General features: G+C 43.4%; 1 protein-coding gene across 1 annotated transcript in view; it reads left to right on the plus strand.

Moving 5' to 3' along the window:
• The window catches only part of xab2 (XPA binding protein 2), a 47,515-nt gene that overhangs the window by 12,780 nt on the left and 18,401 nt on the right, over positions 1-16,334 (plus strand). Inside the window, exons 8-12 of the mRNA XM_060854901.1 lie at positions 1,063-1,214; positions 3,763-3,882; positions 5,670-5,801; positions 8,457-8,588; positions 9,448-9,561. Coding sequence (XP_060710884.1) covers positions 1,063-1,214; positions 3,763-3,882; positions 5,670-5,801; positions 8,457-8,588; positions 9,448-9,561 — 650 coding nt within the window. The remainder of the gene's footprint in view (positions 1-1,062; positions 1,215-3,762; positions 3,883-5,669; positions 5,802-8,456; positions 8,589-9,447; positions 9,562-16,334) is intronic.

The following is a 16,334-nucleotide window of genomic DNA, read 5'->3' on the forward strand; positions in this document are numbered from 1 at the left end:
TTCTTTCTAAGATTGACGAGGTTAAAAACAATGACTGCAGATGCTGGAAACCAGATTCTGGATTAGTGGTGCTGGAAGAGCACAGCAGTTCAGGAAGCATCCAAAGTGCAGCGAAATTGACGTTTCAGGCAAAAGCCCTTCATCAGCCCTTATTCCTGATGAAGGGCTTTTGCCCAAAACGTCGATTTCACTGCACTTTGGATGCTGCCTGAACTGCTGTGCTCTTCCAGCACCACTAATCCAGAATCTTTCTCAGATTGAGCTGTCAAAAGGGCACTGGCATATGCCATTGGTTGTATAACTTTACACTTCGGATTTCTCTGGCTGGCAGCTGAGTTATGAGAGTACTTTCACAATCCTTGCACCACTGTAAGTTCAATTAACACAATCTTCTGTCCTGTACATCAAACATTTAAGACACTGAGACCATTCGATCCATTGCATCTGTGCCATCCAAGTGAAAACTTTTTATGAAGCTCTTGGGTCACAGCCCTGTAACCCAAAATTAAGTAACTTGAAATGCAGATTGAAGATCCTTCTCAAATGCAATCATCACTTTTGCCTCTACCACCCATTCAAGCAGTGAATTCCAGATACCCACCACCAACTGAAAGGTTTCCCTCTCAATTTCTCCTCTACTCCTTCCATCAATTATTTTAAATTTCTGTTCCTGACCATTTAACTTGTACTTTGAGCAACGTGTCCTCCCCAACCATTCTACCAAGGCTTGTTTTAATTTTGTGTACCTCAAATTCATTTCACTCGCCCTCTTGTTTCAAAGAAAATAGCCCCAGCCAGTCCAAATATTTTCTCTTGGCTAAAGGCTACAACCTCATAAATATTCCAGTGACACCAAGTCCTTCTTGCATTAGAATGATTAGAATTGTACTCCAGTTAGAGCTTATCTGGTGTTTAGATAGTTCTAACATTGTTTTATGAAGTTTAGATAGTACATTCAGTTATGTTTCTTGATGGGGTTATCCCCTGATGCTGACGTGTACGTTGAGGTGATGACTGACGCAGCCAGTGGCAGTAATACACCTGTCCACTTGTTTTTAACAGATGATATCGATCTGGAGCTTCGATTGGCACGGTTTGAGCAGCTTATAAACAGACGTCCCCTCCTTTTGAACAGTGTACTGCTTCGGCAGAACCCCCACAATGTACATGAGTGGCATAAGCGGGTCAAACTGTATGAAGGAAAACCCCGTGAGGTGAGGAACGTCTTCCACAGAATCCTCAGGCTTGCTGCCTGACCCTTTTAGAATAAACCCCACAACATGGCGCAGAAGAGATATGCAAGAAGGTTGCCGGCGTGCATGGTTTGAGCTATAGGGAGACGTTGAATAGGCTGGGGCTATTTTCCCTGGAGCGTCAGAGGTTGAGGGGTGACCTTAAAGAAGTTTATAAAATCATGAGAAGCATGGATGTGGTGAATAGCCGAGGTCTTTTCCCTAGGGTAGGGGAGACCAAAACTAGAGGTATAGGTTTAAGGTGAGAGGGGAAAGATTTAAAAGGAACCTAAGGGGTAGTCTTTTCACGCAGAGAGTGGTGCGTGTATGGAATGAGGTTCAAGCGGAAGTGGTGGAGGCTGGTACAATTACAGCATTTAAAAGGCATCTGGAAGGGTACATGAATAGGAAGGGTTGAGTGGGATATGGGCCAAATGGCGTCAGATGACTTTGGAATATCTGGTCTGCACGAATGAGTTGGACCGAAGGGTCTGTTTCTGTGCTGTACAACTCCATGACTCTTATGTTGCACTGAATAATAAGTGATCTCACATGAGAAATAGTCCCTTTCAAAAATGCAGGATAGCCTGTGATATGCCTGAATTCTGGTGACGAGTCTGTTGTTTCCAAGTTGTTAATATGCTGATTTCAATTTATGGAAGTAGGTAATGAGGTAAATGACCTACTTTATTAAACTAGTCCAAAAAGATACAGGTCAGCGAAACATTTCATCTTACAATTGTCACAACAGGCTCAAGAATGCCAAATTTCAGAGGAAACAATAATTTGTACTGCATGAGAAAAGGTTATTGATCGATTGGCCAGTCAACATTGACTGGTTGCGATGTTTCCCCACAGTTTTTAATTGAAAAGAGTGCTTTGTTTGGACGTGTTTGTTTTACCTGCACGGATCAAAATGGGTCTCTCTTGTGAGCGATACTCAAAGTTCTCTCCTGCCAAGCAGCAATATGTAAACCCATCTACATACAATTTATCCACTCTTCCCCATACTCAAACACGTGCCATCTGACTATATTTCACCTTGAAACTTCACACCTGTCTGTCTTTTTCCTGATACTTGTAACGTGCAGCACTTCTGAATTAATCTGGCCGCCTCTACCTCGAGATATCCTCCTGTCTCCTAGATTACTCCAGTATTGCTCACACCGAGTATCATTAAACAGGAGTAATTGTTTCCAGTTCAAGGGTTGGGTGGTTCAGCTGATTTGTAAAAGTAAGAGAAAGAAAACATAAGAGTTTAATCACAGGTACTGAGTTGTTAATAATGGGTATACTGTGTCCCCTGTGATGGATACTATAATTACACTGTCCTTTGAGTTAGGAATGTTTTTATATTTCAAGATTTACTTTAGAAAGGAACTATTACAGTAATTTGTAAACACTTACAGCTCACATTTAGACAGAGGGCACGTGACTAGTTCTAAGTCGCCCTGTAATCTTCCTGTCCATGCCTTTTTTCCAAGGTGTCAGTCGTAACGAGCTTGAATGCATATTGGAAAAGTCAAATGTTCATGTGGAAAGTAGACGTTTGGTAACTTGGTGGTCTGCTCAAAGTGTCTGTCATTGTCATTTATTGGCAGTTGCTGTGCGTGAGCTGGCGTGACAGAGACCAGAATAGCAGGCCATTTTGTCCCCTTGACCCTGCTCCATCACTTCATGAACGCGTGGCTTTTTCTTGCAGCTTTCTTCAGTGGTGCAGTATCTCCTCTGCTGCTCACTCTGATACCGGGAGCACCATGTCAGTTGTGGCACAGTTTGGATCAGAGTGGCACAGTAGGTCAGGCAGTATCCGAGGAGCAGGAAAATCGACTTTTCAGGCAAAAGCCCTTCATCTGGAATGGAAGCAGGGAGCCTCCAAGGTGTAGAGATAAATGGGGGAGCGGTGAGGCTGGGGAGAAGGTCGCAAAGAGTACAATAGGTGAATGGGGGTGGGGATGGCAGTGATAGGTCAGAGAGGAGGGTGGAGTGGATAGGTGGGAAGGGAGATTGGCAGGTAGGACAGGTCATGAGGATAGTGCTGAGCTGGAAGGTTGGAACTGGGGTGAGGTGGAGGGAGGGTAAATGAGGAAACTGGTGAACTCCACATTGATACCCTGGGGTTGAAGTGTTCCGAGGCGGAAGATGAGGCGTTCTTCCTTCAGGTGTCGGGTGGTGAGGAAGCGATGGTGGCGAGGCCCAGCACCTGCATGTCCTTAGCAGAGTGGGAGGGGGAGTTGAAATGCTAGGCCATGGGGCGGTGGGGTTGATTGGTGCGGGTGTCCTGGAGATGTTCCGTGAAGCGCTCTGCTAGGAGGCGTCCAGTCTCCCCAATGTAGAGAAGACTGCATCGGGAGCAACAGATACAATAACTGACATTGGTGGACGTGCACTCACTTTTGCCTAGTTGTGGCAAAGTGCTTTGTAATTCCACACACACTCTTGCTACATCTAATCAGATGGCTTCATTTTGCTTTTAAAGGTAGGAATTGAAACCTTTGATCTACTTGTTTATCGCTGTCCTGCATTACAGATCATAAACACGTACACAGAAGCGGTCCAGACCGTTGACCCGTTAAAAGCTACTGGAAAGCCACATTCGCTCTGGGTTTCGTTTGCAAAGTTTTATGAAGAAAATAGTCAAATTCGGGATGTAAGTTGTGTCTTTGTTGTATTTTAAAGCTTCGGGAATGGTGCAATAGGTTTGGTTATTGCTAGATTGATGGGCAAAATTCTGGCTGCAGGAACCCTTTGTGCTCTCCATCCAGTTCCTGATGAGGCTGGACCTCCACAAAAAGGTTGTAACTGGCAGCCTCACCAGAGGGAAATGGAGTTATTTGGCAGATTCACACAGGAGCTTTTTTTCTGAGATCTGGAACTGAGACACCTTATTGAGACAGCATCGAGAGAGCCTGGAAGTGCTTGATTTATGACCTTATGTGCTTGAAATGGAAAGACTTCCATGGCAACATTTAAAAGCCATATGATGGACTGCTGTGAAACTGTCAGTGTTAGACTGCAGTGGACAAAATCTGAAGTCACATTTACAGTCCAACAGCTTTATTTGAAATCGCAAGTTTCTGGAGTGCTGCTCCTTCGTCAGATCAGGTTGGACTGTAGAATCATAGAGATATACATCTTGCTAACCAGTCTCCCATGGGGAACCTTGTCGAACACCTTACTGAAGTCCATATAGATCACGTCCACCGCTCTGATATCATCGATCTTCTTTGTTACTTCTTCAAACATTTCAATCAAGTTTGAGGGACAAGATTTCTGACACACAAAGCCATGTTGACTATCCCTAATCAGTCCTTGCCTTTCCAAATACATGTACATCCTGTTCCTCAGGATTCCCTCCAACAACTTGACCACCACCGATGTCAGGTTTGTAGTTCCATGGCTTGTCCTTACCACCTCTCGTAAATAGTGGCACCACATTACTATAACCTGGTGTCGTATGATTTCTGACAGTGAGATGGATGGAGGGAATTTAGCAAATTCCCATATTTTCACCATGTAATAAATGGTGCAATCTATTTTAAGTTCTGGTGAAGTGTAGAACTGGAGCTTACCTTTACACAGTTCTTGAAGAAGGTATTTGCGGGTAATGCACACTCCCAGCATACACCTCCTAACTCAGCCACCTCAGCTGCAGAAATATAAAGAGAGAATGCTGGACAAATTCAGCAGGTTTGGCAGCACCTGTGGACAAAGAAGCAGAGTTAACTTTTTGAGTCCAGTATGCCCTCTTCAGAACTGAAAGTAGCTGGAAAATAGTTTTTGTGCTGTTGTCAGAAGTTGAGAGGCAGTGGAAAAGAGGAGCAAGTGGAGCAGATGATTATCATCCTCAGAGCAAAAGGCAGAGGGAGTGATAATGGTTCAAACAGAGTGAAATTGTTGCAAATGTCAGGTATGGAAAGGAGAGAATGGATCCAATGAAAACAGGATTTGCTGGAAAAGCTCAGCAGGTCTGGCAGCATCTGTGGAGAGAAATTAGAGTGACCCTTCCATTCTACTGAGAGCAAAGCCAACAAAGCACAAACAAGACGTGGCTAGGGGTGCTGTTTTTAAACAGAATGGCAGACAGAAGTCATGCTCTGAAGTTGTTAAATTCAACATTGAGCCCTAGAGGCTATAAGATGCCTCAGCAGAGAATGAGGTGTTATTCCTCCAGCTTGCGTTGAGCTTTGTTGGAACACTGTAGCAATCACAGGATGGCAGTGTCAGTATGGGAGTGAGGTGATTAAAATAGCAAGCAGCTGGAAGGTCAAACCTTGTGAGAGTTTTATTTTGCTGGGTACTGCAGCTCTTAAATATAGTGAGCCTTGCCAGTGATGTGCAGTCAACATCAGCCTGACATTCGAACATTGCTGCTGTGGCCTGACTCCCTTGAAAAGGGCAGTAAACGTTCCTGAGTTGCATCTGCTTCTGTTTCAGGCTCGAACCATATTTGAAAAAGCCACAAAAGTAAACTTCAAGCACGTTGATGACCTTGCCAGCGTTTGGTGTGAATATGGGGAGATGGAACTGCGGCATGAAAACTATGATGAGGCTCTTCAGTTGCTGAGGGTAGGTCTTTGAGTGTCCTGTTTGTCATTGTCACAAAATGACAAATCCTTACACGCTCTGGTCTACATGTGACTCCACACCCACAGCAACGTGACTGACTCTTAATACCCCTCGGGGCAATTAGGGACAGGTAATAAATGCTGGCCTAGTCAGTGACTCCCCTGAAGGAATTTTTAAGAAATTCAAGTACAGTTTTAACTCCAACTAATGTGTCTTGATTATTTTATGTTACAGGAATGGCAGCATTCTCTCAGGTCGGTTCCCTGCATGTCCTAAATCTAAAATGACGGGTGGGTAAAGGGATTGTGGCTCACTTTAGAGGAAGTCAGTGGTGTAGTGTCAGTGTCACTGGTCTAGTAATCCTAGTTAATGTTCTAGAGGCAGGGGTTCAAATCCCATCATCAGCCACGATCAAATGGTTGTTAGACTTGATAGGTTGAATGATCTCGTACTGCTCCTGTATCTTTATGGGCTTATGGTCGCCATGGCAGCTGGCTGTAATTAAAATCAAATTAATACATTCAATAAGTTAACAAACCTGGAATACAAACTAGCCATGAGTAATGGTGACCAGTAAACTATAATCATTTTCTTTTAAAATTCCATTGGTTTTGTCCTTTAGGGAAGGAAGTCAGTCCTCCGTACCTAGCCTGGCCTACACATGACTCCAGACCCACAGCAACACGGTTGACTCTTAACTGTCTCTGAAACAGTCCCAGCAAGCCACTTGGTTCAAGGCCAATCAGGAATGGGCAATGAATGTTGGCTAGTGACCATAAGATGGAGGAGCAGACGCAGGCTATTCAGCCCTTTGAGTGTGTCCCGTTAGTCAGTGAAAGCATGGCTGATTGGATAATCCTCACCTTCGCTTTCCTGCCTTTTCCCCATAACCGTTGATTCCTGTGTAGAGTAAAACTCTACTTTTCTTGGCCTTAAATATTCTAACAACCCAATCTCAACACCCACATCCCACAAAGCAATTAAAAAGCATGCTTTGTCTTTGCTAGTTAATTGCAAATCTTAGTCATCTAGACACACGCAAACACAGAAATGGATTTATAAATCAAGCAGTTTTTTTTTGAGGATGTCCCTTTAAAGAATTCCATCAATGGTGGAAAGATGTGGGGTTCTTTATAAAGTCGCCATAGTCCTCCTAGTCCATCGGGTTGCTCCTTCATTTATAGAGAGAGAGAGAGCCAACTGATGGTAGTTTAACCTTAGAGTCATAGAGATGTACAGCACGGAAACAGACCCTTCAGTCCAACCCATCCATGCTGACCAGATATCCCAACCCAATCTAATCCCATTTGCCAGCACTTGGCCCATATCCCTTCAAACCCTTCCTATTTATTTACCATCCAGATGTCTTCTAAATGTTGCAATTGTACCAGCCTCCACCACTTCCTCTGGCAGCTCATTCCATCCACGCACCACCCGCTCTGTAAAAAGGTTGACCCTTGCATCCCTTTTATATCTTTCCCCTCTAACCCTAAACCTATGCCCTCGGGTCCTGGACCCTCCCCCCACCCCAGGGAAAAGACCTTGACTATTTATCCTATCCATGCCCCTCATGATTTTCTAAAGCTCTATAAAGCTCAGCCTCTGACACGCCAGGGAAAACACCCTTCGTGATATCCTCAGCAGGTATGAGAATTGAGCCCACACTGGCACGATTCTGCATCACAAACCACCCAAAACTAAGCTAATCGACCCCCTGACTCTGTGCAGTCTTATCTCTGACCCAGCCATCTGTTTTTTTTGTGGCTGATGTGTTTGGAGCACGGGTCATTTTGGTTTTTTTTTGGTGGGATGTGGACCAGCATTTGCTACCTCTTATTGAGCTGAGCTGTCAATTCCAGATTGTATGAACTGAACTTAAATTGTCCAGTTGTAACTACATTTGCAGCCGTAACTGAGGCGCACCTCCAGATTACAAGTCAGTGATATTACATTGTGATGATGTCTGATTTATACTTCAGAGATTTTCTATCCAATGAACAATTTATGGTTTAAAACCAGACAGTACCAGCGTTTGAATTTCTGAATGATGGCTGTTTTAATCCCATTCCATCCTTTCCTTGCTCGGTCTTTGGTGCATGGTACTGCAGTTTACACAGTTTCATCAGCAGATGGCAATATCATACTAACTCAGCATGCTGCTGCCTCTGAAGAAATGGCCTTCTTGACTCCATGACCGAGTTTCCTGCTGCTGATTGTTCATGATTGTTTCTAAACTTTTGGAGACTTTTTTTAACCTTTTGGCGAGTCAAGTCAGCAAGCCTCCAGTAAAGCGAAGCGAAGTCTGTCCTTTAGTCAAAGTGCAAGTTGTTTTCATTTTAAGAACAGATGATGTGTAATGAAAGTACAGGTCAGTGCAAGTGGTTCATTAAAGATGCCCAGACTGGCTTTAGTCTGGGTCATTCTTTGGTAGTCAGGACTGTATTTATTTGAGGTGGTTTAGTGCACCTTTTGTTTGTTCATATATACAAGATAGTTTTCTGCGTGTTTGTCCCTGCCTGTGTATCTTCTCCTAACTACCTGTGTGCCTGTTCATCCCTGTTTGTGAGAAATTCCATGTCTGTGTGTCTCGCCCTGTCTCCCTGAAGGAGCAGAGGCAAACTTAAAATGTCTATTTTGTATTTCTTGCCTCCGCAGCAAGCTACTGCAGTACCTGCAAAGAAAGCTGAGTACTTTGATTCAACAGAGCCTGTCCAGAACAGAGTGTACAAATCACTGAAGGTCTGGTCCATGTTAGCAGATCTGGAGGAGAGTCTCGGCACTTTTAAGGTGATTTAAGTCCTGGCTTCCTTTGTTTTCTGATTTCAAATGTCATAAAGCTGTTTAAATTTAACTTAATTTGGCCATATCTTATTTTTGTTTTAACTTGTGACGTTGGTGGAAAGTCATAGGGTCTTGTCTGCTGCAAGCTGTATGGAGCTTGCTGCCAATCTAGTGTGGCCCCACACCACATTTCCATTGTTATTATGGGCACTCGTGTGCAGGAAAAGTTTGGTTGTCGGTAACAGATCACATGCCAAGCTGTTGAAAACTGGCATGCTCCTGTCACAGGCCGCCCTGTAGTGCGAGACAGTCTCATTTCACTGTGTAAACACGAGTGATCCTCCTGTAATGGAAACTGCATCATAGGTTAAGTATTAAAATATCCAAAAGTGGGGCGTGAGCGCAGAAAACCTCATGAAGCAAAACAAATGCATTTGAAGCAAAGATGGCCAGGTGCGGAACAGGTTCCCCTTCAAAATTGTGTGTGGTAAGTGAAAAAAAACGAGGTGGGAGCCTTCTTAGAATCATAGTGTGGTTAGAGCATGGAAAATGGTCATTTGGCGCATCCTGTTTGTGCCTGTTATCTGGAAGAGTAACTCATCTATTCCCTCTCCCCTGCCTTTTCCCAGTGGTCCTACAATTTCTTCCCCTTCGGGCAAGTATCCAATTTTCTTTTGAAAGCCTCCATTGAATCTGTCTCCGCAACGTTCCCAGGCAGAACATTCCAGGTCCTAACCACTGACTCCATAAAGGAAATGTTATTTTGCTCAACATGGATTAACAAAGGGAAATCATGTGTATTTTGTTTCTTAGTTACTGTTTAATAAATCTTATTATTTTAAAAATATTTCTATTTTCAAACTAGTCTACAAAAGCGGTTTACGATAGGATTATAGATCTCCGAATTGCCACGCCTCAAATCATCATCAATTACGCAATGTTTCTGGAGGAACACAACTACTTTGAAGAAAGTTTCAAGGTGCGTCACTGCTTTTCTTTCTGTTTGGTGGTTCTGGGCAATAGATTTTGTCTTTGCAGTCATGTTTGCTCTCTCAATTTTTTTTTAAGATTAGGAATAGAAGGGTTGTGTCTTTGAAACACTTGTTAGATTCCAAGCCAGAATGGGAGAACATCCAGGCATCTGTTGGATGTTGGCTTCACCCCTGTTGGCGTCAGTTCTGAGACCCATGAAACCCAGGTCCTTGGCATGGTGAGCAGCATGGGATATGTGGTTGCGATGTTCTTGGTATAGTGACTGGTTTGGTACTACTCACCTGTCAGAAGCCTGACAATGGAACAGACTCATGACATTATAGACCTTGCAACCCAAAAGTGTATTTTCAAGAAAGATGACTTTCAAGAGAAAGTCAAAAGCGAAAAATACCTTGGCTCAATTACAGCCATGATTATAATAACAATTCTGTAGAACCTCACTGCTTCTGACTGGTTAGATTTAATACCTCTGCTAAACAGCGCCAGCTTTCACATTGCCTTGTACTAGTTGAACTTTTGAAGAATGAGGCCTGGTCTTATTGCCAAATAAGGTGTTTCGGCACTGGATGGGTTGGATACCCAGGAGTTCTTGCCTCTTGTGTGGGAGCCCATAAACTAGAGGCATAGTTTAAGAATAAAATGTCTCCCTTTTAAGATCACACGGCACCAAGTTATAGTCCAACAGGCTTATTTGGAAGCACTAGCTTTCAGAGCGCTGCCCCTACATCAGGTAACTGTGGAGCAGGATCTCAAGACACAGAATTTATAGCAGAGGATCTCAGTGTCATGCAACTGAAATGGTACATTGAACCAACCTAGACTGCTGTTAAGTCTTCCGTCTTTTTGGAATGGGTTGCAGATTTCTTTTGCTATAAATTCTGTTTTTTCTGATCCTGCTCCACAGCCACCTGATAAAGGAGTATCCCTCCGAAAGCTAGTGTTTCTGAACAAACCTGTTGGACTATAACCTGGCGTTGTGTGATTTTTAACTTTGTCCACCCCAGTCCAACACTGGCACCTCCACATCATTCCTTTTAAGACGCACACGTGGAGAGTTTTTTTTATGAGGGTCATTTGAGTGTGGAATTCTTTTCCTCAGAAGGTTGGGTCGTTGAATTGGATACTTGATTGACTTGGGATTGAGGCTTGTGATGGTGGCAGCTGACGGGAAAGTGGAGCTGAAACAGTAACTGCATCAAACATTGACTGTACTAAAAGCTCAAAGCACTGAATGGCTCACTCTGAAGTCCTGTGTTCTGATATTAGCCAGTGCCTTCTATGAGGACTGCCCAGTACTCAGACGGGGGATTGGGTATGAGGTGTTACCATTGCAGCTTTGGAAAAAAAACATCCAGCTTATGAATGAAATTGAGATGCCAAAGAACTTAAAATCACAAATCCAAATTCATTCCAGATTTAACTCAGCATTTTACATACTTTGTGAAGTTTGTATAAGTGAAAGAACTAATTATCAGGCACCCAAACTGCATTTTAAATGTCAGTACGCATGATCCAGAAAATGACAAAAGTAAATTAACCCTGCATGCCTCCAATATTAAAAACCATCTCTCCTTCCCTTGTGTAGAGTTTATTGCCGTATCCTAGCAACAATTTTCAGTTGAGAGCAATACCAGCTTAATGATGCTTTGTTTGTCATTATCTTCACTGTCATGCTTGATGTATCTTCCAAAATTGTGCTTTTTGCTCGTTGGAGTGTTGCATTTTTGATGGGCAAATAAAGATAATTAGAGGCACACAATTAAATGTGTTCTGATTGCTCTCCCCCTACGCTGATGATGCGATGTGCCATTGAACAGTTCAGTATTAAACTCAATCACAGAGAACAGGAAGGCCATGTTTTCAATAAATGCTGCCATCAGTGCAAGTTGATGAAGGGGATAAGTGATTCTACAATTGACACTGTCTCTGCTGCAACATTGTGCCACTCCCGCAGTACGTACAGAGCTGGGAGTGTCAATTTAGAAGTTATCCTTGATTGGCTAGAGTGGGATTGAGGTAATGACCAGCTATTCATTGACCCACGACTGATGGAATTTATTTTGTTTTAATTCATTCATGGCTGGGCCAGCCTTTATTGTCCATCTTAATCACTCTTGAGAAGTTGATGGTGAACTATCTTCATGAACTGCTGCACTCCATGTGGTGGAGGGGCATCCACAGGGCTGTTGGGATTAATGGGTGATCTTCAGGTTGGGCATGCATAACTGATGGCGTGTAACAAGATCAGTCCTCGACCGCAATTACTTACTATCTATATTAAGTCCAAAGATATGCAGGTTAGGTGGATTGGTCATGGGAAATGCAGGGTTATGGGGATAGGAAAAGGGGGGTGAGTCTGGCTGGGATGTTCTTCAGAGTCAGCTGTGTGGACTCGTTGGGCCGAATGGCCTGTTTGCATGGTTTAGGGATTCTATGAAAGACTTTGGTGAGGGTGCAGAGTATCCCATTTTGCTGACAATACAAAAATAGCTGGGAAAGCATGTGATGATGAGGCCATAAGGAATGTTTATGAGGCTCATAAACAAGTTCAGTGAGTGGGCAAAAAACCCAGCAGTTGGAATTTAATGAAAGAAAGTGTGGCATCATGCACTTTGATCAGAAGGATCAAAAGACAAACTATTATTTAAATGGAGGGAGACTCCAAAAAAGTACAGCACAGCAGTATCCAGGTGTTCTTTTGTAAGAAATACATGTCAGTGTAGCAAGTAATTAAGACATCAAATGGAATTTTGGCTTTTATTGCTGGAGGGTTGGAGTGTAAAAGTAGGAAAATCTTGGCGCAACTATACAGAGCATTGGTGAGGCTGCACTTGGAGTACTGCATTCAGTGTGGCTTCCTGCATTTGAGAGGACATACTAAAGACAGTTCTCTCGGTTAATTCCTGGGTAACTTATCAAGACCCATCTAAACAGGCCAGCCCTTTTTTATTCATCAGAGTTTAGGAGAGTGAGTATTGATCTAATGGAAATGTACAAGATTCTGAAGGGACATAACAGAGTAGGTATTGAAAAGATGTTTCTACCGGTGGAGCATTTTTAAACTAACAGACATAGTTACAGAATAAAGGAGCACTTTAAAGCAACTGCAAGAACCACAAATGCTGGCAATCTGAAACAAAAACAGAAATTGTGAGAAAATCTCAGCAGGTCTGGCAGTATTTGTGGAGAGAAATCGGTTAACGTTTCGGGTCCTTCTTCAAAATCAGTTGGGAACACTCCAGCTGGGGTGCAATGGACTTTCTCCTCCGAGGGTGGTGATCGTGTGGAATTCTCCAGAGAGTTGTGGAGGGCTAGGTCACTAAACTAGTTAACGAGGAGGTAGGCAGATTTCATTTTTAAATATCAGGGAATTGAGGGCTGTGAGGAGCTAGTAGGAAAGAGAAGTTGTGGACTGGGGAAGATCACCTGAGATCACCAATTCCTGCCTCAGGTGACTGACTGTGTGGAGTTTGCACGTTCTCCCCGTGTCTGCGTGGGTTTCCTCCGGGTGCTCCGGTTTCCTCCCACAGTCCAAAGATGTGCGGGTCAGGTGAATTGGCCATGCTTAATTGCCCGTAGTGTTAGGTAAAGGGGTAAATGCAGGGGAATGGGTCTGGGTGGGTTGCGCTTCGGTGGGTCGGTGTGGACTTGTTGGGCCGAAGGGCCTGTTTCCACACTAAATAATCTAATCTAATATAATCTAATCACCTTTCCATCCCGAAATTATTCCCAGCAAGGGAGCAGTTACATGGGAACACCACCGCCTACAAGTTGCCCTCCAAGCCATTGAGCATCCCGATGGATGCCTTTCTTTTAACGTCCTGAATTTGTTGGTCGAGCAAGACCAAATGGACTACAGGCGTTCAAGAAGGCGGCTAATCATCAGCTTCTCAAGGGCAGCCAGGGATGCACGATAAATGCTGGCCCAGCCCACAATATCGACATCTTATTAGTGATGGACGAGTTTTACGTTTATTCGTCCATGGGCTGAGGTCGTTGTTGGATTGTCCATCTGAAGTCGCCCAGGAGAAAGTGCTTTTGAGTTATTGCCTTGGGACGTTGCAGTCGAGATGGTGTAGCTGCACCAATGGCGTTGCTCGCAGTTGAAGCTAAGAGTGTAATATAGTCCATTGACTTGTCTCCAGAATGTTATTCAATGAAGCGCGTATGAATGGGCTGTTGGGAACAGGGTTAGGGGGAGATGTCTGCTAGCACTCAGTCTTATCTGGAATAGATGGCCTCTTGGACAAGTCATTGATTTGTTTTTGACCCTGCAATCAAGTCCAGCAAGGACCCAGCATTTTTGTGAGGGAGCTAACGGTCAGAAAATTGAGCTGCAGAATTAAATGTATGTACAAATCTTACAGAAAAACTGCTCCTCGCAATTTGCCATAGATCTCAATCCTTACTGTTTGTTATTTGGGATCCTGTTGGTACTTCCTTTGGTTGGTAGGGCCACAAATTGGGACGTCTGAAAATGAGGGAGGGTTCCAAGCAGGTTCCTGTTATCCAAATAATCATTTGGCTTATCAAACAGCGATCAGATGTTTGTTTTCGGATTAAGAATTAGCGGTGGAATACCCCGGAAGTATTCTCTGGGGAGCCATGTCCTGTCAGTAACCCAGCATTCTTTGTGTTTCTAAAAGAATGAGAAGAGCAAGAGTCGGCCATTCGGTCCCTCGAGTATACTCTGCCAGTAAAGGAAGTCAGGTCGATCTGATGTAACTCCACCTTGCTGTCTGCTCCCCTCATATCTCTCCTCCATCAAAACCTGTCTAACTCAGACTTGAATATATCCAATGATTCAGCCTGATTCCAAACATTTATGATCCTCCAAGAGGATTAAATACCTCCTCCTCTGCATCTTTTCCTCCTTACCTCGAAGCTAAAGTACTTGTATTTATTAGAAACTGAGTTCTGAGGAAGGGTCACTCAACCCGGAACATTAACTCTGATTTCTCTCCACAAATGCCACCAGACCCGCTGAGCTTTTCCAGCAGCTTCTGTTTTGGTACTTACTTTTGTTTATTTTTACTTACGAGGCATTTCAACTGGAAAAGCTACCTGTTTCGGCATTGTTCACACTTATCACGATGCACAAGAGTAACCTATTTGCTTATTGCTTCCTGGCCCTGTGTGCCACCAGTTTTGCATTGTGTTGCAACAAAACTATAACTAATGCTGTATGCAAAAATGCATGAGGGTGAACAATGAGGCAATTCATTGTGGCTCCGTGTTGGTAACTAATGATTCCTAGCAAAACTAAAAATTAATCTCCAAGTAGGCGCTATCTGCTGTCGCTACTCTTCCAATTTGTGAATCATGTCATTGTTATGCAGTTGCAATAAATGTTTAATGGATTCTTTAAAAGTACCATGTCCTGTACATGTGTTGCAGGAACTAACATCAGAATCACAGTGTGGTAGTAAGATGTCCCACCATTGTTAGCGTGACAATGTGATGTGATAGCCGAGGTCTGTGCGTGCCGCCAGTCCTACCATTGCTAGCCCCTTGATAAAAGCGTTTGGGATTCCAAGCTGAATCTGCCCATTGGCATCGCAGTGTGATTGCTCTGCTGCACCAGATTGATGCCATGTTCCACATAACATGACTGTCTCTTGTGGATTCCACCAGGAGTGCCACTTGTTGGGGTATATTTCAAGCTGCATGGTGGTAACTTTTGGCACGAGATCCTGTACCAAAAGTTGACTTTTAGGGTGTGTCAGCCTGCCTTTTGCAGATGTAAAATGGTCCTAAAAGCTGCGATTGTGTTCTCCCATCAATATGTTGCTTAAGGTTGACAATAGGAAATGCTTGGACAAGTTGCATTTGGTCACTCTGGCCTTGTTCCAGGTCCTGCTTGACTTCTGAAACCAGATTTTCTGTTGGGCATGTGTTCAAATTCCTTTAGTCCCCCGTGCGCTGTATATGTGCAGAAAAGCTGAGCAGCTTTTGAACCAGTGCAATCTGTGATAGATCTTGCTTGTTCACTGCACTTTTTGCTGACTGTAGCAATAATGTTGTCTGCACCTCAGCATATAAATGATGATGGCCTTCATTGCTGGTGTCCATGTTGCAGCAAGCTGTCACTAGTATGACTTTTTCTGTTACCTCAAGTTCTTCCTGAAGACTTTGGAGTAAATGCACGTAACCAATTCAACCAATATGTTGGAAATTTGGAACTTATTTTCCTCCACCTAATCAAAATAAAGTTTAGCTCACTTGAAAATTTAAAAACTGGACATTTTGTTACTTAGGCAAAGTAAGATTTGTAGAGTCATGGCAAGAAAGTGGGAGTTAATATGCAGTTCAAACATGATGTAATTGAGTGGCAGAACAGGCCAAAATTGCTACTTCTGTCCCCATGTTTGAACTTGTTTTCATTGACAATTCATGATATAACTTTTTGAGGAATCTAGACCCATTGGTGGGGTACTGGAGGCCTGCAGGGTGACTTTGTGGTCTTTATTTAAGAAAGGTTGTAAGGGGAAGTCTGGGACCTACTGAACTGAAAACCTGACATCGGTGGTGGGTAAGTTGGTGTTTCTGGACAATCAAATGTACATTCATTTGGAGAGGCAAGGACTGATTAGGGATAGTCAACATGGTTTTGTGTGAGGAAAATAGTATCTCACAAACATGATAGGATTTTTTGAGGAAATAATAAAAGAGAATTGAGGGCAGAGCAGTGGTCGTTATTCACATGGACTTCAGTAAAGCCTTTGAGGTTTTGCATGGTAGACTATTTTAAAAGTTAGA

Source organism: Hemiscyllium ocellatum, chromosome 45 (genome assembly GCF_020745735.1).
Source record: "Hemiscyllium ocellatum isolate sHemOce1 chromosome 45, sHemOce1.pat.X.cur, whole genome shotgun sequence".
Taxonomy (NCBI): Eukaryota; Metazoa; Chordata; class Chondrichthyes; order Orectolobiformes; family Hemiscylliidae; genus Hemiscyllium; species Hemiscyllium ocellatum.